This window comes from Cydia pomonella, unplaced genomic scaffold (genome assembly GCF_033807575.1).
Source record: "Cydia pomonella isolate Wapato2018A unplaced genomic scaffold, ilCydPomo1 PGA_scaffold_36, whole genome shotgun sequence".
Taxonomy (NCBI): domain Eukaryota; kingdom Metazoa; phylum Arthropoda; class Insecta; order Lepidoptera; family Tortricidae; genus Cydia; species Cydia pomonella.
This window is the reverse complement of record NW_026907871.1, coordinates 1-22,232: the sequence shown is the minus strand read 5'-3', so window position 1 is coordinate 22,232 and position 22,232 is coordinate 1. Positions and strand designations below refer to the sequence as shown.

The window sequence follows — 22,232 nt, the reverse complement described above, 5'->3', positions numbered from 1 at the left end:
TAGCATGGGAAGGGGTCCGCCCTCGTTAAGCTTATGCTAAAACCCCATACTCATCCGTGTGAACTAGAGAAACGGGGGCGAGGAATTTTTCACCTTTCATGGGATGTAGCTCGAAAACGGCTGGGAATAGAAAAAAATGATTTAGGTACAACTTGTAGATAATTTTATGGCCTTTCAACTTTTCCTTGAAAGTTTTTCTCTAACATGTACCGTTTTTGAGATTTAAGCGAAAAATGAAAAAATGGACCCTTTCCCCCCCTCCCCCCACTCCGGGGCTCCTCCTAGTGTCCCGGGGTTTTAGTATGTTTATTACCTAGGGACTCTTGACATGTTTCCGAAGAAACATCTTACGTTACTAACTCACGCACTCTAGACCCCCCTTGGAGGGACTCATTCAATGGACTATTATTTAGTTTTTTTTTTAAATTTTTGAATGTACATAAAAACTTAAGTAAGTCACCTGTTGTATGTAGTTGTGACGTGTTCGAATAGACAATACATGTTTAAAAAAACACTCACAAACAAAACAAATGTCTTTTCGAACGTCACATCTACATACAAGTTGTGAATGAATTTTTAAGTTTTTTTTTGTAAACACTATTTTTGGCAAACTTTATTTGTCACTTTTTGATATCTATGCATAAGGATATGACGAATGAATGATATGTCACCGTATTTAAGAATTAATCCGCTTAAAATTTAGTTTCTTCTCAAGTGTGATGAACAGATGAAAAACATTGTAACCGGGGGCAAGAATATTGCAAACTCGGATCCTTAATTCCCTCCAACCTGCGGCTATCAAGAATTACCCACCCTCGCTTCCAAAATGTCACTAACCCCCCTCGTTGCACACTGTACTCAGTGGCGTAGCGTGCCTTGGCGGGGCCCCGTATAAAAATTTGTTTGGGGGCCCTTAGGAAGGGTAAAGATTTCCCACAAAAACGCACGTTGGGGGCCCCCGTGGCCCGGGGGCCCCGTATAATTGATACGGCAGATACGGCGGTAGCTACGCCCCTGACTGTACTAATAGGATCTAGATGTAAATTTTTTATAAATGGTATAAATCGTTCAGGTTCGTTTTTAGAATCAAATGTCTATATGGGACCCGTTGCATTCAAGAAATACAAAAGTCAGAAATGATAGTCAAAGTCCGACAGTCGTACTTCACTCGAAAAACGATCCCAACAAAACGATAAGCAAACGTGACGTCACGGTCACCGAGAACCCATCTTGAAGTATGAAAAACATGTGATGAGCATGGATATTTGTTCCTGAGTCATGGGTGTTTTCTATATAATTAAGTATTTATAAATATTTATATATTATATATATCGTTGTCTAAGTACCCTCAACACAAGCCTTATTGAGCTTACTGTGGAATTAGTCAATTTGTGTAATAATGTCCTATAATAAAAAAAATGTAATTAACATTTATTTAAGTACCTAAAGATACAGACTGTACACATGGCATTCCAGACACTGGTTCGTGGAATGCCTGGACGCGGACGGCTGGCCCGAGGCGGCCGGCGCGTGCGTGCGCCGCGCCAAGGAGCTGGTCGTGGGCATCCTGCAGCACATCCTGCCCAGTGCTGCCCCCAACCTGTCACACCTGCTGCTAGGATACCAGAACCAGGAGGACGTAAGTTAACTCTGAAACTCCAGACCTGCAAGGCGCAGGAAGGTGCCAACGGGAGCACTAACGTGATCCCATACAAAAAATATTTAAAATTATTAGAAATCACATAGATTCTAACCTTTTATTAGATAGCGTTTCCTTCAAAATCTCTCGGTTCCACTCGCGTTCTAAACACACATTTTCTATTTCCTCCTGTGGCACACAGTATTCTAAAAACTCTTTCTTTAGGAGCACTTGTTATTTGTATAATGAATCTCTTAACGATATATATATTTTTGTTCATAGTTTGTCCGTGTTCAAGAACAAAGTTCGGCAAATTTCATTTTCTAGAAATTGATCAATTTGGTTCCAGTCATATTTTTCATAGTTTTGTATATTTTCTTACCTTACTTGCATGTAGTACACAACTAAACCGGTAATTTATAATTGCGTAATTTACATTTCTATGTAATAGTTTTCTTAGTAATGTAGTAAACTAGGCCTATTTTTAGTTCATTTACTTTAGATATATTTGTAAAGGGCTGTTTGTTTTCTAAATAAATTAAAAAAGAAAAAAAAGAGAACGTTTTTGCACTTTTAAATATTTTGCATTCTCCATGATTTTTATAACCTGACCAGCGATATATGATCGCGCGCCATATTGCGGAATTTCATTGGAACTAAATTTTTCACACTAAACTGAACTGTCAATCTATACATGAGAATAACAGCGCCCTCCTGACAATGATCATATATTTGGAATGGACTTCCTTTTTACATCAAAAATGCACCAAATAAGTTCGCTTTCAAAAAATCATTACGTGCTTTCTTTGCTAGCATAATGAAAGATTCTTAATGTATTTATTTATTAGCTTCATATGTTTCGACTTTTTATTTATTTATATATTATATACAGGGTGTCCCAAGACTATGGAACATCAAGGGAAAGTACCTTAAATATCGTAGATAGGATATTTTGATGAAAGAAGACTTTATTTTATTTTTAAACGTAAGTAATATTGCATTGAAAGAATTTCTAAAAAAAATTGAAAATTGCTTACTTTTTCTGAGAATTAAACCGAATCTTGAAATTTTAACCAAAAATTTTACTCTATTCATTTGTTTTACGATGTCATATTTCTGAGATGATTTATTTTTTATGCATTCTTTCGATTGGCATCATAAAAATACAGGATGTTTTTTTTTTTCATATTTGAGTCGGTTCGATTTCCAGACAAAGTAACTTATTTTTTTTAAATCTTTGAATGCAGTATTACTCAGTTTTTAAAATAAAGTAAAGTCTCCTTTTAGCACAATATCCTATGTCTTATATTTAAGGTACTTTCCCTTGTTGTCCCATAGTCTTGGGACGCCCTGTATATATATGTATGTGTGTATTATGTTTGTATGTATATGTTATTTTATGTATTTTTGTTTGATTTGTTTTGCTATTGTAATTGTAGCACCGCTCTCAATCTCTCTGCTTAGCCTTAAGGTTGACTGGTAGAGAATGCCTCGTGGCATTAAGTCCGCCTTTTGTACTATAAGATTGTTTTTCTTTTGTGCAATAAAGATTAAATAAATAAATATTTCTGGTCGGGCTTTAGTATGTTATAGACACAATGAAAAGCTAGGTTTATAGGTTTTCCAGTTTTTCAAACTTTGCAAAACATTTTTCGATACCTATATACATAAATAAGTTAACCAAATGAACAGTACTTGAACCCGTTGGTCTGGCAAGAGACGACGGCATGACGCTGGTGCCTTTATTTTTTTTTTTTTATTTTTTTATATATACGCTGGTGCCTTAAAAGATAGGATGGCCTCAAATTTGGGATGCCACCCTCGCGCCGTCCCACCTTCCGGGCACCAGCATTGATGCTGGTCATGCAGGACCTCAAACGCCGCAAATACGCAACCCTTGGCAGTGGCTATATTTTTGTGGCGTTTTGGGGTCGAAACGCTGGGGTCGTGGGGTCCAAGCGAGCGCCTCATAGACACCGTAGGTGACCGGAAGGCTGGCCAGTATGTCGCTCAACGTATAAGCATTGCCATTCAACGCAATGCGGCCAGCCTTCTGGGCACACTTCCCATCGGTAGCGAGCTTGAGGACATTTTTTAGGGTTCCGTACCCAAAGGGTCAAACGGGACCCTATTACTGAGACTCGCTGTCCGTCCGTCCGTCCGTCCGTCTGTCTGTCACCAGGCTGTATCTCATGAACCGTGATAGTAAGCCAGTTGAAATTTCTACAGATTATGTAGTTCTGTTTCTGTTGCCACTATAAGGACCGTGCGCGTTGGAGGATCTGCCATCTTGTGGCCTGAATCGGAACAATAAACATGTACATTCACACGTCTTGTGTTTTCTTGTGCATAGTAGGTTCTGCCATCTTGTGGGCTACATCGGAACAGTAAACATCACATTTACGCCTCGCGCCAAAAATCTGACGGCTCCTGTGCTGCCTCCTACAGTTCATGCACGCTCCCTATAACAAAAAATACCAAACACAGAATAAAATAAATATTTATTTCCAATCTCGAGGTTCTCATCCAATCACCGAAGTTAAGCGACGTCGGGCGGGGTCAGTACTTGGATGGGTGACCGTTTTTATAGATAATGGTACGGAACCGTTCCTGTGCGAGTCCGACTCGCACTTGGCCGCTTTTTTTATTTATTAGAGCCTTATTTTAAGTTTACTTTTATTCTGCAGATATCGCGCAGCGCCCTACACGAGCCGGGCGTGGGCGGCCGCCCGCGGACCTGTTTCCACTCCGTACTCGACATACTGGACGCTCACATCGCCGGCCAAAACAGCCACGAGAGGTAATTACACCAGTTTCTTTTTTTATATCTTTCTTTATTGTCCATAGGACCTGTTTCTTTTTTTACTCCGAAACAGCCCAATATTTTTAATTATTTTATGCTCTTCACGTGGGACTGAATCGTGTATTTAGGTAACAACTTCGTATTATTAGATTGTCCCATTAAAAATGAAATAAATAACCAAATAATTTTAAAATACCGGTATTTTATTAAAAAAAAAAAATTACTTTCACCTGACCATGGTCTGTTTGTAATCAAATCTTGCAAGTTAAATTTGATCCACTTCCCGGTTTCCGATTGAGCTGAAAATTTCCATACATATGGAAGTCGGGTGACAATGCAATATTATGGTACCATTGAGCTGACCTGATGATGGAGACAGGAGGTGGCCATAGGAACTCTGTGATAAAACAACGCAACCTAATTGTGTTTGGGGTTTTTAGAATTTGCTCGATGAGTATTAGTTGCCTGTGGAAAGAAAAGTTCAGTCAGCGATAAAAACTTGTACGATTTTTTTTTGCCAAAAACTTTTTTGTATGAAACAAACCGGTTCAGTGCTTTGCTGAGGCGTCATCGGAATTCGCGTCTGATGCTATAATTTTCGAACATTAGGGGATCGAATACAACGCACTTGTCTTATTTGTTGCGTTTTGTCATACATTTTGCTTCGTAAATTGTGCGTCAACGTATTTTGAGCAGCGGCGTGGCTTGTCCTTGACCTTTCGTGTGCGCCTGTCAAAAATTTGCCATTTATTTAGCAACCATGACATTTTCTTGTTTAAGTTGAATTTGTTTGAATATTGTTGGAGAGAAGCCTAATTTTTCCAAGACCAGCTTTGAACAAAGCTGTTTCGCGCTATACCAATAGATGGCGCTCAACGACTTACCGATTTCCTGCAAGCCATTTCCTGCTTCACCCCGCAACAACTTCACGCAATAAAATGGCGCCACATTGCTTTCCGCTGGCTTGAGACACTTTTGGCTCGACACTGGTGCGGTGCGGTTGTCCCGAAATTCGCGTTTATTTTTCATTCACGATTTTTTTACATAGGTCTAATTTAATTTTAAAAGCATTTGATTTGTGCGTTTTTCATCAATAAATTGAAATTACTTTTGTAGCCTATGTGTTTTTCCTTATAAATTCAAATCTCCTTGCTAAAAATATATATAGGATGCAAAGGTAACGCCGAGTCTAGCGCAAACACTAGATTCAAAGCGGCGGAGGAAAAAGTTCCGATATTTATCTATAATGTACACAAAGATGTTGGGGAGCAGGATATCAGAGATTATGTTTACCAAAAAACGAGCGAACGGGTTTCTTTAGTTAAAGTTAAGATGCGAAGGCAGAAAGATTACCATTCTTACAAATTGTTCGTATCAAGCAATAAGATAAATATGTACCTAGATGAAAAGTTTTGGCCGAAAGGTATATATTTTAGGCGGTTTATTTCGGTAAGAGATCGGCAGAGTAATTTGCCGAACGATAACGGTGAGAATGGATCGTCTAAGCAAAACAATTTTAATGGAAGTAAAGAATAATACCTTGAGTAAACTTATTAGTTTTAATTGTAAGTCTCTAAAAAGGTTGATAGAGGGAGTAAGGGTGTTATGCGAGAGTGCGGACATACTAGCTCTGCAAGAAACTTGGATGCTGGCACACGATTTGCCGTTTCTTGGAACTATACACAAGGACTTCGCGTACACAGGTACCTCTGCGGTGGACACAGGTGCTGGCGTGTTAATGGGCCGTCCGCACGGTGGTGTCGCAATTTTGTGGCGGAAAACGGCTTTCCCGAATGTGTCTATACTGAAATGTGCAAGTGTACGGTTAGCGGCGATTAAGATCATTTTGCCTACTACTTCATCATTAGTGTTTAGCGTTTATATGCCAGTAAACTTTATAGACAATTTGCCGTTGTTTACCGAATGCTTGAGCGAAATAAGTGCCATATGTGAAGAAAATGCGGATGTACAAACTGTATATATCCTAGGTGACTTTAATGCGCACCCAAACGACTTGTTTAGTGCTGAAATGTTACAGTTTTGTGAAGCACAGAAGTGGTGTTGCATCGATATGGAGTTATTAGGTGCTACTTCGGGGACGTACACGTTCACTATTGTATTGTATTCGGGCGATTTTTCCGCAACTCGACGACTTGCGCCTATTTTGCGTGATATGTTGGGGGTGGGCTAGTCCTGCCAGCCCAGCTCCTCGAGGAATCCTATCAAACCTTTGATGTTGAGTAGGACCTCGGGGAGGTCTCTCGGAGATCCGAGATGTTTAGCCCTGTATGGAGTCACTCCGCTGCATTCCAGCACCACGTGAGAGGCTGTTTCTTCTGTCTCCATGCAACCTCGGCACAGGGGACTGTCTGTGACACCTGTTGTGAAAAGATGTTTGTTAAATAATCAATGACCTGTTATGACACTGGTTACCATACTCAGTCGGACCTTCCCTAGTTGCAGGAGCGCCCTTGTGAGTTTTCCGTTGATGCCAGGCATGGCTTCTTTTGCCTGTCTGCATCCAGTCTGGTTCAGCCAGTGTTCTGTGTGTAGTTTCCCTGTACGTGCCAGCAGCATTGAGCGTACCTTGCTAAATGGTATCGGAAGAATCGGTTCCGGACCAATCGCCCCCGCATACGATCCTTGCCTGGCAAGCTCGTCCGCAGCATCGTTACCTCGGGATCCACTGTGTCCCTTGATCCATTGTAGGGTGATCTTGTTATTATGACATACCTCCATTAGTCGTTCGTGGCATTCGTGTATAAGTTTGGATGTAACTATATGGCTATTTAGAGCCATTAAGACTGCTCTACTGTCGGAGAGTATGCGGATGGAGGATCCTACTACCTTCCTTGCAGTGATGGCAGCCGCCGCGTTTATGATGCCCATGCACTCAGCGTGGAATACCGAGTTATGGGCTCCTAGCGGAGTGGTGATTGACATGTTCAGGTCTTCTGAGAAGGTTCCAGAGCCCGATCCGCTGTCTGTTTTGGACCCATCAGTGAAGATTCTCAGCTCCCGGGGATTGAGTCCTTCATGATTGTCATCCTCATATAACTGTATTTTGTACCTTTTATCGAAGATAGCTTGTTTGTGAATCCGGTCCGTGCCTGACCTAAGCACTGGAAATTCGTCATACACCTTTTCCAGGCATTTTGTGTGAAGAGCTCCTGTGATGTAAGACCATATCTTGAGGGTTCGCAACCTTACCGCTGAGAGACTGGCCTCTTGCTGTATGTGTAGGTGCAGCGGTGGAAGGTTTAGCATGACCTCCATGGCTGCAGTCGGGGTAGACCTCGTGCAGCCAGTGGTGGCCGCGCATGCGAGCCTTTGAAGTCTTTGTAGTTTGTCTCGTACGTTGCCTAGGTTTGTTCTTGGCCACCAAACCAGAGCACCGTAACAGAGTAAGGGGCAGATTATCGTCTTATAGAGCCAGAGGGTAATTTTCGGGTTGAGTCCCCACCTCTTACCAATCATCCTTCTGCACTGCCAGAAGACAACTCCCGCCTTGTCTATCCGTTTGTTGATGTGGTTGTTCCAATTGAGTTTATTGTCGAGAGTTAGTCCTAAGTACTTAACTTCATCGGACAGCTGTAGCTCAGTTTGGAAAAGTGTTGGTCTGGTAAAGTTGCCAAGCGCCCTTTTATTGGTGAACATTACCATTTCTGTTTTGGTGGGGTTTACTGATAGGTCAAATTCTCTACACCAGCGTTCTACGATCCGGAGAGCTGACTGGGTGAGGTCGCATACTGTACTGGCGAATTTACCTGATATTAAAATTGCCAGATCGTCGGCGTAGCCTATTGTGTAGAAGTGTTCCTCGTTCAGTTTAGTTATAAGGTTGTTAACGACTAGGTTCCACAACAGAGGTGACAGGACTCCCCCTTGGGGGCATCCTCGCACCGCCGCTACGGCCTGCGGTTGACCTGCATACCTTATAGTCCTTTTGTTTAGCATGTTCATGATCCACTTTGTTAGTCCGGGTTCCGCACCGTGGCTATCCAAGGCGTATCCCTATACTGGTAAAGTGGGTCTTGTCAAAAGCGCCCTCGATGTCAATGAAAGTGCCGAGGCACAGTTCCTTGTCATGGATGGCTCTCTCAATGCGGCTTACAACCATGTGTAGAGCCGACTCTGTGGATTTACCTGAGCTGTACGCGTGCTGGTTGTTGTGCATCGGTATGTTCTTCAGCGTTCGATCCCTCAGATCTCTGTCACACAGTGTTTTCAGTAGGAATGATGTGAGACTGATGGACCTGAAGGATTTGGCAGCTGTGTAGTCATTCTTACCTGGTTTTGGTATGAAAATCACGTTCACTTCCCTCCATCTCCTGGGCACGTACCCCCAGGCTAGGCAGGCTGCCATGATGTCGGTCAGGATTTCCTGGATGAGTCCTAGACCCCACTGTAGAAGAGCAGGGAAGATCCCATCCGGACCAGCCGCCTTGTAGGGATGGAAGCTGTCTATGGCCCACCTGAGTTTCTCGGCGGTGACGATCCTGTGCGCCATTTGCCAGTTGTTGTCTGTTGTGCTGTATTCCTCGTCCTGCTGGCCTTCATCGGCGAGACTTACGCATCCCGGAAAATGGGTTTCCAGGAGGAGGCGCTGGGTCTCTGCAGGGGAGGATGTGTATGTGCCGTCGGGTTTCCGCAGTGAGCCCAGTTGTGATGTGGGCTTGTGCGCTAAGGTTTTCCTTACCCGGTTGGCGTGGTCTAGTGTTTCGATGCTGCTGCATAAGTTCCTCCATGATAGGGATCTCCAATACCGCAGCCTTTTTTTGTACTTAGCCTTGGCTTCATAGTAGTTATCCCAGTCCACTTCGGCCGTTGTGTTCATGGCCCTGTTGAAGAGTCTCCTGGTTTTCCGCCGGAGTCTCTCCAGTTCTGGACCCCACCACTGGTGACCCATTATGGCCGTCCTTGACGGTGGGTTTAAGGGGCACGCCTTGTGGTAGCTGTTAAGTTACTAGGGCATCAGTTAAGTTGTTTACCTGCTGTTCTATTTGAATCGGTTCCCGAAGGTCAACCCTCGGAGGAAGCAGCTCGAGGCTTTCACCTAGTGTTTTCTTAAAAGTGGTTCGGTCCGTTTTCCTAGGGTTCCTTCGGGCGATTGGTGTGTCACTAGATGCTAGTAGATTAAAGCGAATCCATCTATGGTCTGAGCAGGAGGCCTCCTGAGAGACGTGCCATCCCATAACAAGTTCACTGATCTCCTCCGACGCCAGAGTCAGGTCTATAATCGTCCTGCATCGTTTGTTAACAAATGTTGGTTCGGCGCCTACATTTAGGATGTTTAGATTAGTAGTCACAAGATATTCAACAAGTGTCTTACCTCTGTTGTTACTGGTCTCCATTCCCCACAGCGGGTGGTGTGCGTTGGAGTCGGCCCCGATGATTATCGCGAGGCCTGCTCCCTCGCAGTGGCTGACCAGTCGTTGTAGTTCCGCAGGCGGCGGTTCGTCCTCTCCAGGCATGTACGCCGAGGCAAGGACTAGGTCGCAACAGCCTGTTGGCAACGGAACTTGTAGTTTAATCGCACACAGATCTCTGGAACAGAATTCAGTAAGCGGTTGTGCAGTAATATTGTTAGTAGTTAGGATACATGCCCTAGGGACGGCGTGTTCCGTGGAGTAATAGAGCTTACCTTTGGTGTCGGAGAGCCCACGTATGAGTCCGTTGCCCGTCCAGGGTTCTTGCAGGAGGGCAACGGCCGTTGGCAAACCTACCAGACAGCGCCTCAGTTGGGCCGTAGCGGCCACGCTGTGCTGGAGGTTTGCTTGTAGGACACTAGTCTGTGTCCATGTTGTCGGTGGTAGGGGCGCCATCCTGCATCTCCCCTCCCTCCTTCAACATGTCGGCCAGCCCCGACTCTATCCAGGCCGACAAGTCCACGCCCTCGGATGATGCCTCGGCTGGTCCCTCACCAATGCCAAGGAGTTCATCCTTCGAGAGTTCGGGTATCGCCGGCCTGGGTAGCAACGGGGGGGCAACTTCCTCCCCGGAGGCAGACTTGCTCTGCTCGGGGGTCCGCCCGCGGCTTGTTGGCTCGGGACCTGTGCACCCGTTACCCTTAGGGTGGAACCCTGCAGGGTGGGAGGCTGGTCCACGTATTTGCCTCCGGGACCCCTGAACTTGAGGTAGACATTGCCCACCCCACAGTTCAGGGATCTGCCCCTCTCCATAAAGGCGGGGACGAGGTCTTCGGATATTGTGAAAGCGACAAACCACCCCTGGTCTTGCCGCAGTATCTCAATGATGGACCAGGTACCGACCTTGGCCCATTCATTCTGGTACTTTAGTCCATCAGCTGCCTGACGGACGTCTTCCCAGGACGAGTTGTCTATATTAGGTATTAGGAGCCCGCACCTAACTCTCCTTGCCATCTCCGACTGGCGAGTTGCCGTCAGGGAGATATTTGGTAAGGTTAGGGCCTGGACGCACCGCTGAGACCAGGCGGCCGAGTATTCGTCTTCTGCGAAGACCCTCAGCTGCCCCTCAGCGAAGACAGGCTTGCCCTTGAATTTAGGTGGCCTGGCTCCCACGATGTGTTTCCTTGCCTCCTCCACGATTGCTTGGTGCAACCCGCGGAGAACGGCGTTGGAGTGTTCAGCAGAGATCTTCCCGACTTCGCGTCAGTAATGACGATCGTCAGGTCAGACGCCGCCGCTTGTGCATACGACCCGGTTGGTTGGCTGGGGCTCGCTAGTCGCTGCTTTTTGTTTTTTCCTTGCGGGGAGAAGGACTCGTCTCTCGTCCTTTTAGCAGCGGCTCGTGCGAGCTTGCCGGGCCGTCGTTTGGGTGGAGCTGCGGTCGAACCAGTAGGGCTACTGGCCGACGTACCAGCCTTAGGGAGTAGGGTGGAACCTTTCCCCTTCGGCGGAGGTCTGCCAGCAGCATCCTGCTTGTTCGACCCCGGTTTGGGTGCCGGCTTTTGGGAAGCCTGGGCCCCCTCCCCGGTTGCAGGGTTTTGTGTGCTGCCCAGCTGCTGCTGCTCTCGTGCTAGTCGAGCCGCACGCCTCTGGTTCTTGTTTTTCTTCTTCTTCTTAGCCACCCCACCTTGACATTTAACAGGGGGGGTGGGTTGGAAGATGAAGATGTCCCAGGCCCGGCAGGGCGAGGCTTCCCACCAGTGGGTCGCTTCTTGGACCTACGGTCCACTACCTGCCAGTCCTGGAAGGAGTTTGGGTCGGTCGTCTGCTCCCCAGGTGAACTGGGTTGCAGACTGGCCGGGTTGTTAGCTTGACGCACTGTCGCTGGAACAGCTTGTCTTACTTGTGTGGCCTCACCATTAGCGATGGACGCTGCTGGATCAGCTTGGGGTTTTGCGTTTGACCTGTTATCCATGGTTTGTGCGTAAAATCTTCGTCCTCATCGGCTCCCACCCTACAAATTAAGTAAAACAAGTGATTCTTTTCACAAATATAAATGTATTTTATTTTATATTCACTGCAGTTAATTTAACCCGCCACCATAGATACACACAGTAAGAAAACGCGACAGTGCTGCCACCATATGTCATAACAATAATGAGTAAACGACTAAACTAGATTACATTGCAGTCTACCAACACCCCCCCTCAATGTAATCCCTACATTACCAATACCTATATATTCTAGCATGACATGAAAAAGGACTTATTGTTCATACAGACCACAGCTTTTTATAAACTTAGATAACACGTTTTTAGTTAATGCCTTTGTAAACATATCAGCTGTCTGATCTTCTGTTTTTATGTATTTCAACAATAATTTACCCTTTTTAATTAACTCTTTTATATAGTGGAACCTTATATCTATATGTTTTAAACGCTTAACACAGTCAGTATTTGCAGCCATTATGGCACTTTGGCTATCGCTAAGCATTACAACGGGACACACATTCTCAATATTAAAATCTCTTAACAAATTTATAAGCCAGCAAGCTTCACTTGCAGCCATACTGATTGCTACATACTCTGACTGTGTAGAAGACAGACTGACACTAGCCTGTTTCTTTGAGCACCAATTAATTAAACAGTTAGCAAACTTAAAGCAATAACCAGTGGTCGACTTCCTATCTGTTAAATCACCTCCCCAATTTGCATCACAATATCCAATTAACATATCATTGTTACATTTATATGTCAAACAATAGCTTAGTGTATATTTTATATATCTAAGTACTCTCTTTAAAGCCGTTAGCAACATACTGTTAGCATTATTCTGATATCTGCTTAAAATCGAAATTGCAATACAAATATCTGGCCTAGTACCGTTAGCTGCATAGGCCAAGCTGCCTATAATTTTTCTACATTTATTTTCTATGTCTTTATTAATCACAGACTCACTGCCATCAAAGATTTTGGTATTAAAATTTGGGTCCATAGGAGTTGACATTTCTTTACAATTTTGCATTTCAAATTTTTTCAAAACATTTTCAAGATATTCTTTCTGGTTTAGTTCTGTAACACCATTTTTCAGATCTTGTTTTACTTGTATTCCTAAAAATGTTGACACCAAACCTAGGTCTTTCATCTTAAATTCCCTATTTAACAGTGACTTAAGGCCACATATTTCAATTTCGTCATTTCCGAAAATGAGTAAGTCATCTACATATAATAAAACATAAGTTTTGGTGTTACCAGTACATTTTGTATACAAACAAGTATCACTTTGAGACCTTACAAAACCTTGTTTCACTATTACGGAATTAAATGTATCATTCCAATACTTTGGTGATTTCTTTAAACCATACAATGATTTCTGTAATTTAACAACATTTTTATTACCACTATAAGCACCTTCTGGTAATTCTAAAAATACAGTTTCCTCAATATTTCCATATAAAAAAGCTCCCGTTACATCCATCTGGTAAATGGGTAAGTTTAATTTTGTAGCTACAGATACAAACAACCTAAAGGTAGATAGGTTAGCTACCGGCGCATATATTTCGCATAAATCAATCATTTCACTTTGTTCAAAGCCCCTGGCTACTAACCTAGCTTTATATTGATCACCATTTTTAATTTTAAAAACCCACTTGCTACTTACAGTCTTTTCAGTGACAGGCTTGTCACAAAACTCCCAAGTATTGTTGTCTCTCAGGGTCTGCAGTTCCTTTTCTATAGCCTCCTGCCACTTGTTGGCGTCTTTCCTGCGCATAGCTTCTTTGTATGTTTTTGGCTCACCTTCTTCTGAAGAGACATGATGGCAATTATAGAATGAAGTCTGTTTTCTTACACGAGTAGCTCTCTGGCATCGTGGTATGTGATCTTCAACTTCATCACTAGATCCCTCATCGCTGGTGCATGGAACATATGTACTTCCATTGCTTTCTAATGTCTCTGTGGATTTATTTGGGCTAGACACGACTTGGCCAGATGGCCGCTCACCCTCTCCGGACTCCAGTCGCTCCACATTCTCACTTGGTGGGACCTCTCCTTCCACAGGTCTCTCCTGATCCTCATTAGCACTTGCGGGTAACTCTGTGTCATAATCTAGCCGAACTATCCGTCCCTTCTCTTCCTGACCTTGTTCCAGAAACACAACATCTCTTTTGGTTTCAACACAGTTGTACTTTTCGAAAAACACTCTGTAGCCCTTAACATCTTCTCCATAGCCAACCAGTATTCCCTTTTCTCCTTTTGAATCCCACTTTGTTCTCTTTTCCTTCGGGATGTGAGCATAAACAGGAGTACCAAACACTTTTAAATTATTTATGTCGTAGTGTTTATTGGTCCATGTTTCATATGGGGTTTTTCCAACTTCATTGCTGTTACTGGTTCTATTTAAAACATAAGCTGCCGTTTTAACAGCTTCTGCCCACAGCTTCTTTGGCAAACTTTCCGCACACAACATTGTTCTAGCTGCCTCAGACAACGTTCTAATTTCGCGTTCTGCTTTTCCATTTTGTTCTGCTGTGTATGGCACTGTTCTTTGGTGTATTATGCCACGTTTAGAAAATAAGTCTTGCACAGCCTTATTCACAAATTCTAGTCCGTTGTCTGATCTGAAGTAAAGCACTTTATTGTTGGTGGTATTCTCAGCTCTGTTTATGAAGTTTTCAATGCATTTCTTCACTTCATCCTTACCTTTTACAAAGTATACAGATCTGAAGTTTGAGTAGTCATCTTTTAGGATAACGAAGTACCTGGATCCTCCCACAGACGGCACCTCCATTGGCCCGCATGTGTCTGCATGTATTAGTTCGCAGGTCCTTGTCGTCTTGGTTTCACTGGCACTGAAAGGCAAACGGTGTATTTTGCCCTCCAGACAGCTCTCGCACTTTACGTCCGTATCGTCTTTCACTAAGATATTATTGTTTTTAAGCACGGTCTTGACGTGTTGCATGTTTTGGTGAACAAGTTTATTATGCCAGTCCATTAAACTTGATTCCGACTGAGCCACGTTCGCTGCTCCGTGTTTGTAATGCACTTCCAATAAATACATAGGTCCATTACGATACGCTACCGCACACACTTTATTTTGTTTCACAATTTTGCAAATCTTTTTATCGGTGATCATCACATAACCTCGATCTGTAAGACATTTGACAGATAATAAGTTTGTTTTTAATTCCGGTACAAACATAACGTTGTCTATGGTCGTGTCAATCCATTTGTCGCCGTCATAGACTTGCACCGCCATCTGTCCGTAACCATGCACACTGCACAAATGACCATTACCGACAGTGATTGTTTTGTTCGATAATTCTGGAGTATATGTTGTAAACAAATCCCGATCAGGGCACATATGATCACTACACCCAGTGTCCACTAACCACTGTGCTTTTTGTAACTGTCCAGACGTACTCACAAACGCGTTACTTTCTTTGTTTTTATTTTTCCTAAACCAACACTCACTTTTTAAATGTCCCTGCTTTTTACAGTAGTAGCACTTTTTACTGTGACACTCACTTTGAAAATGTCCCCGTTGATTACATTTATAACACTTAATGTCTTTCTTTTCTATTTTCTTCGCAACAAAAGCCGATGATGATGACTGCGAAGGCTCGCCCTGTTTATCTTTCAACCGCTCCTCTTCTATTAATAATCTCGCGACGAGATTATCATAGGTTTGTTTATCATCTGGCGCCGATTCCCACGCAGATACAAAATGCTTGTAGCAATCTGGAATTGACATCAGTACTTTTGTTATGATGAAATTTTCAGAAATATCTTCTCCCATTTGCTTTAGCTGATTTTGCATTTCTTCAATTTTGGATAAAAATGTAGACATATCTGTACCCTCTTCGTACTTATATTGAAAAAATCGCTGTTGCACGATGTGGATGCTTGTTTCGGATTTTTGTTCGTAGACACTAGCCAATTTCTTCCACATTTGTGCGGACGTAGTACAAGTTATTACATGCATCATTGCATTTTCTGACATTCTTGTAACAAGCCATGTTTGTGCTTTCGCGTCTAGCTTTTCCCATTTTGGTATTTCAGTTGCAACTTCTGGCTTCACCTTTGTTCCCAGTACCACTTCTAGAAGGTCATGGCTCCGCAACAAAATCATGGATTGGAATTTCCACACATTCCAATTCGAGGCTCCTTCCAATTTAATGTGATTTCCGGACAATTTAGTTTCTTCCATGGTGTTTCGTCGTCCCGTCCTTGCGTTGCAAGTATTTTTCCTCCTTGTCGACTTAACCTCAAAATGCGCGCAACGTGCCGCGCCAGTGCCGACAGTAGTTTTCTTCGACTTAACAGTGTCCTACTCAAATGTTTTACTTTATTTTATAGGATTATGTGCCTGGGCCCATAACCTCTTGGAAATTAAGTAAAACAAGTGATTCTTTTCACAAATATAAATGTATTTTACTTTATATTCACTGCAGTTAACTTAACCCGCCACCATAGATACACACAGTAAGAAAACGCGACAGTGCTGCCACCATATGTCATAACAATAATGAGTAAACGACTAAACTAGATTACATTGCAGTCTACCAACACCACCCTACAAGGGCCCACACATCTGGGAACGCCTACTCACACATATAAAAGTGCTTTCAGTCGCTAGGACACCGACTCGAGTATAGAAGCAGGAAGTTGGCTAGTTGCGCGACATCGGGAGCTTGTAAAGGTGTGACGTAGGGTCGTCCAGGTCAGACGCCCTCCGCCAGGATCACCTAAACGCACTCCCTCAGCATGGCCTTTCCCCACCGCATCAGCAGCCGAAACTCTCGGCTCAGCGGCCCTCCCACTTCTCGCCGTGAGCCCACCTACGGTTCCTCACATGACCATTTCCCGGACTGTGGCTAGTAGTCCGGACTACCGTTTTGCCCGAAATTAGGGCCGAAGCAGACGTGTTACCACGCGGGTTGGCTATGGCTCAATCCCCAGGATCCCGTCATCCTTGCTTACGGCGCTCAACTGTGCAGGTCCTAGCACAGGTGGGTTGTGTATAGGTCATCAGTAGTTACCCACACCTACTGACGACGCCCGTGTGGATGTTTGCCGTCACTAGAAAGAGGCACGAATGCCAGTCGCTAGTGACGTTGCCCAGGGTGGACCAGGGGAGACAGACGGATCTTTGGGCAGGCCGAAGCCCACCCAAACTTCCTCCTGTCGCCCGCTCGGGGAGGTCATCGCACCACTCCACCCCAAAAACGTTCACTAGTGATGCGCATGGATGTAATAGGTGGTTGGATCACTGCATTGTCACGGAGGCTGCGCGGGCTACCGTGCGTGATGTTAAGGTAGAACATGACGTGTACTGGTCCGACCACCTACCGCTCACGGTTGTTTGTGAGATGAATAGAACCCATTGTCACTACGGTCCCGTGAGGCGGCTGTATGAAGATGACGTGAACGCACACCCGCTACGGCGCAGGCGAAGAGGAAGAAGGAGGTTGCAGTACATTAACCGCCTGCTTCCCCAGTAGAGCTATGGGAAGGGGACCCACAATATGGCTCTACCCGTTTGGGGAGGGGTTGTAGCGTTGCCAACCCCTCCTCCTAAGGCGCGAGGGTGCTAACGAACTTGGCAACCGGGGGAGCACCATGGATGAATGCTAGCGACCCCACGATGCTCCCCAAACCGGCAAGAGGGTGTAACGCCGCAGAGGGTTTAGTGGGTAGTCTTCTCTCCCCTTTCTGACTTAGAAAGGTGCGAGAGCTGTGAGTCCCACATACCCCCCACTACAGGCCGACACCCCATGGCCTGGGGATGATGCGTAAAAGCATTCCCTCTGCGTCAAAAAAAAAAAAAGGCGGCTGTATGAAGGAGTGGTATGGGGGGACAGATGTGCTTCACAAATTGATGAATATCAAGAGGTATGTAACGAAAAACTGAGGATGCTTGACTTTCCGGCCGAATTAACGTCATGTGCTGATCGGTTATGTACAGAACGTAAACATCACGACATTTTGAATAATATGTATAATTACCTAATATCCACATTGACGGAGGCGGCTAGAAGGTCAAGTAGGCCAGGGGGTAAGCGTTCGAAAGTTGAACATCTGGCGGGCTGGAATAAATTCGTAGCCGACGCCCACAGAGAGGCGAGAGATAAGTTTCTGGTCTGGGTATCAGCAAATAGGCCGCGTCAGGGTCCAGCTTTCGACAATATGTGTGAAACCAGAAGGCTTTTTAAGTCTAAGTTAAAGTGGTGTCAAGACAGGCAAGAACAAATAAAATGCGATATACTTGCCTCTAGACAGGCAGCCAAAGATTTTAAAGCCTTCTGGAAGAACACAAAGAAGCATAACGCTCGAACGTGTGTTCCGGTGACGGTGGGAGGGGTGAGTGATGCAAAGAGCATTGCCAATCACTTCAAAAGCATTTTCGCTGTAACGCCACTTCTGAATACTACAGCGGCACGCGAGGTGTGTGATACTGAGACTGTCATGGGCGAGAGTACTGTAGAGTTTACGACTAAAGATGTTCATAATGTCATCAAAAATATGCAGAGGGGAAAATCGCCGGGGCATGACGGTCTCAGTATCGAACATCTTAAATATGCGGGGATACACCTACCGCGGTCGCTAGCAATGTTTTTCACTTTGTGTCTGAGGCACGGATACTTGCCCGAGCAGCTGACGAGGACAGTGGTCATACCACTAGTCAAAAATAAAACGGGAGACCTGTCAGACTTCGCAAACTACAGGCCTATTTCACTGGCGACTGTTATTGCAAAGGTGCTGGACAGTTTGATTAATGCGCAACTTTGTAGGTACATAAAGTTAAATGACGCTCAGTTTGGCTTTAGGCCAGGTTTGTCAACTGACAGTGCAATTTTGTGCGTTAAACAGGCTGTCCAGTACTATAAGGACATAAACACACCTATATACGGGTGTTTTCTTGACCTGTCGAAGGCGTTTGACCTGGTTGTGTACGACATACTGTGGGAGAAACTGGCGCGCACGGGCCTACCAGCGGAATGTGTTGCGTTGCTAGGGTATTGGTACAGCTCCCAGGTCAATCGTGTGAGATGGGCGGGGGAAGAATCGGACGAGTATAGACTCCAATGTGGTGTTAGGCAAGGGGGGCTATCGTCACCTATCTTGTTTAACCTTTATGTGAATGAGTTGATCGATGGCCTCAGCAGGACGCATGTCGGTTGTCACATGGGCGACAAGTGTTTTAATAACATTAGTTACGCGGATGACATGGTGCTGCTGGGGCCATCGGTCAGCTCCGTAAGGCAGCAGCTGACATTATGTGAGGGTTACGCTGAGCAGCATGGTCTCAGGTATAACGCTACCAAAAGCGAGCTGGTAGTGTTCAAGGCCTGTAAATACAACTCGGAAGCTGTCCCTGAGATCAAGCTGTGTGGTGTACCTCTAAAGGTAGTAGATAGGGTTAAATATCTTGGTCATATGCTCACCAGTAACCTGAGCGATGACCCGGATATGGAGAGGGAGAGGAGAGCGATGGCTGTACGGGGAAACATGATCGCCCGCAGATTCGCACGTTGTAGTAACGAAGTCAAATTGACGCTTTTCAAGGCCTACTGTCAGACGTTCTACACGTGTAGTCTGTGGGTGAGATTTACACAGAGAGCCTACAACTCAATTCGCGTGCAATATAACAACATCCTCAGAATGTTGATGCGGCTGCCGAGACATAACAGTGCATCCAGAATGTTTGCTGAGGCGCGTATCGATGACTTTTTCGCCATCAGGAGAAAAAGAGTTGGATCACTGCTGAATCGTGTGCGGGGCAGCAGCAACGGCCTTCTGAGGGAGCTGGCAGAGCGCCTCGACTCTCCTCTCACTCGCTACTGGGTGGAAGTGGCGATTGGCAGGGCCAAGTAGAGCAGGTTCTCTGCCCTGCTTGTCCCTGGCAATACTTGTACCATTTATACGAGTATCTTTTTTATTTTATTTTTTGCTTTTGTTTTTGTACTGTGCCACTAACATAGTTATTAAGATACTCTGTAACTAACCCTATATGGATCAACCTGGTCTGAAATAAATGTTTTTATTATTATTATATATGGAGTAGATCTGCTCCTAAGCATACCAAAGAGTAAAGTAAGTGTACAGGAAAAGAGAGCCCTATTGAAGCATTTTAAGGAAACTAATTTCGAAGCGCTAATTTCTAATTTGTATCCGTAACTAACTAGGGGTCGCCCAGAAATCATGTGCTCATATTTGGCCTATTTTTGACCCTCCCTCCCCTTGGTGATTTTACTCGACACTTTTTGATATTTAACAAATTGAACACATATCAGTGAAAGAATAAGGATCAAAGTCAAATGGCGTTCTAAAAGTTTTAAAGCTTCACGTGTCGAAAAGTCGAAAGATGGCGGGAAGTTTGCCCTGGCTACAAATTTTTCTTTGAAAATCCACCTCTATTTCAAATTATCTTTGGTTTGCACTACTGAGTTACATGTATCTATTCTGTACACATAAGTAGAATTGTTGTTGGACCCGCATCTGCTACGGGTCCAACAACTTGAAGTGTACTGTTCCCATAGAATTGTTGTTGGACCCGTAGCAGATTTGAAGTGTACTGTTCCCATAAAATTGTTGTTGGACCCGTAGCAGATTTGAAGTGTCCTGTTCCCATAGAATTGTTGTTGGACCCGTAGCAGATTTGAAGTGTCCTGTTCCCATAGAATTGTTGTTGGACCCGTAGCAGATATGAAGTGTACTGTTCCCATGCAGGCAAGCGGACGACCTGATAGAGAGCTGCTACAGGCTGGTGTACTGGGTGTGCGCGCGCGCCAACACGTCCGCGCCGGCGCTGCGCCTGCTGCGCGCGCGGGACCACTTCCTGTCGCGCCACGTGCGCGCCACCACCAACCTGCAGGTATACACTCCTTCCTTTTGTCCCGGCATTCTGCTGAGGCTCATGGGAGCCTGCGCTCCGCTTGACAACTAATCCCAAGATTTGGCGTAGGCACTAGTTTTTACGAAAGCGACTGCCATTTGACCTTATAAATGATAAACTAGGCCCGGTTGGGATTAGTCCGGTTTCCTACTGGTAAATATTAAATGATATTTCATACATAAAACTCATTGGTACGTGTCGGGTTTGAACCCGCGACCTCCGGATAGCAAGTCGCATGCTCTTACCGCTGGGCCACCAGCCCTCGAGCGCCTGCAGGTATACACTGTCGAATCTAAAGTTGAGTCGGACCAAGAGATAGACTTTTGACCACTGAGATAAACTTTTTAATGTTAAATAATTGTAATAGTCCCGAAGTGGTAAATTTTGAATATAATATAAATTGTCATGTTTGTGTACGCCATTCGGAAGTTGTCAGTATTGAACCGATTGCGTTGGTCGCAGACGGCGTGCGTGGCCACGCTGTCGTCGCGCTCGTGGGTGCTGCGCGCGTGCGCCAGCGAGGTGGGCTGCGCGTGCGGCGCGCGCCAGCACGCCGCCGTCGCCGCGCTGCTGCGCGCGCTGGCCGCCACCACCCGCCCGCAGGTACGCATTCTAGGGTTATAGCGACCCAACTACTGAGACTTCGCTGTCCGTCTGTCACCAGGCTGTATCTCATGAACCGTGATAGCTAGACAGTTGAAATTTTCACAGATGGTGTATTTCTGTTGACGCTATAACAACAAATACTAGAAACATAATAAAATAAATATTTAAGGGGGGCTCCCCCAAGTAGCACACGGGGTGGGAAATAGCTCGTATATCATATCTATTTAGATACTTAAGTGAAATATATAGCCATGACTAAGTTCTATATAGGTGGAAAGAACCCATATAGACCCCATATAGACCAAAAAGGAGAAAAATTGCAGCCTATTTTTGGTTCTAAATTGAATCCATAAGAGATCTCTCGATTACCTTAAGTGGCAATTAGAACTATGGGTGACAGTTATGCGCAGTGAACGATTTATATTGAACGAATGAATGTATAACAATTTCAGTTCGGTCAAGGAGTGATAAATGAGACGCCCAATTTCCTTTGAGTGGCGTGGCAACAATTAAGACAATAAGTTGTGTTTTTTAAAAGTGAATGTGATCTGCCATTTTAATTTTGGATGTACATATCTATTTGGTAAAGTGATGAAAACTTCACGTTATACAGGAATTGAAATAAGCGCAAAATCCTTGCGAAAGATTTTTTACTGTGAAACTATAGTATGGTTTCTTTGTAAATTTCGATGCGCCTTTGATTTGATCCAGGAATATTTAAAAGGAGAGTGCTAAATCAAATGAGGAATTGATACTGATAAGAAATAAAACTGTTAAAAACCTGACCTAATGATTGTAGGTTACGTACAATGTTAAAGTAACATCGTCACAACTATCAAAGGTCTGTGATTATGCGTCAGTGTGATAAAATTCTGTTTAAAATAATTCATTTTCAAGGACTCCATTTGTAAACATAGCG

General features: G+C 44.5%; 2 protein-coding genes across 2 annotated transcripts; one reads left to right on the top strand and one right to left on the bottom strand.

Annotated features, from left to right (window-relative positions):
• Positions 1-1,447: 1,447 nt before the first annotated feature.
• On the top strand, positions 1,448-21,355 carry LOC133534018 (sensor histidine kinase AruS-like; the record flags this gene model as incomplete). The annotated part of the gene is made up of 4 exons (XM_061873109.1): positions 1,448-1,639; positions 4,327-4,439; positions 20,542-20,686; positions 21,170-21,355. Coding segments are annotated over exons 1-4 (619 nt in total), but the record flags the coding sequence as incomplete, so codon positions are not given.
• On the bottom strand, positions 9,401-10,397 carry LOC133534017 (uncharacterized). Its single transcript, XM_061873107.1, has 2 exons — positions 10,087-10,397; positions 9,401-9,948 (listed from the first exon to the last, which is right to left on the bottom strand). Exons 1-2 carry the CDS (start codon positions 10,265-10,267, stop codon positions 9,401-9,403), a joined length of 729 nt encoding a protein of 242 aa, XP_061729091.1. The 5' UTR covers positions 10,268-10,397.
• Positions 21,356-22,232: the final 877 nt, after the last annotated feature.

Excerpts from the sequence above, each read along its gene's own strand:
- LOC133534017 (XM_061873107.1), bottom strand. The coding sequence starts at position 10,267 with ATGGCGCCCCTACCACCGACAACATGGACACAGACTAGTGTCCTACAA. Across the intron at positions 9,949-10,086 it reads TGGGCTCTCCGACACCAAAG|GCTGTTGCGACCTAGTCCTT; the intron begins GTAAGCTCTATT and ends CGTTGCCAACAG.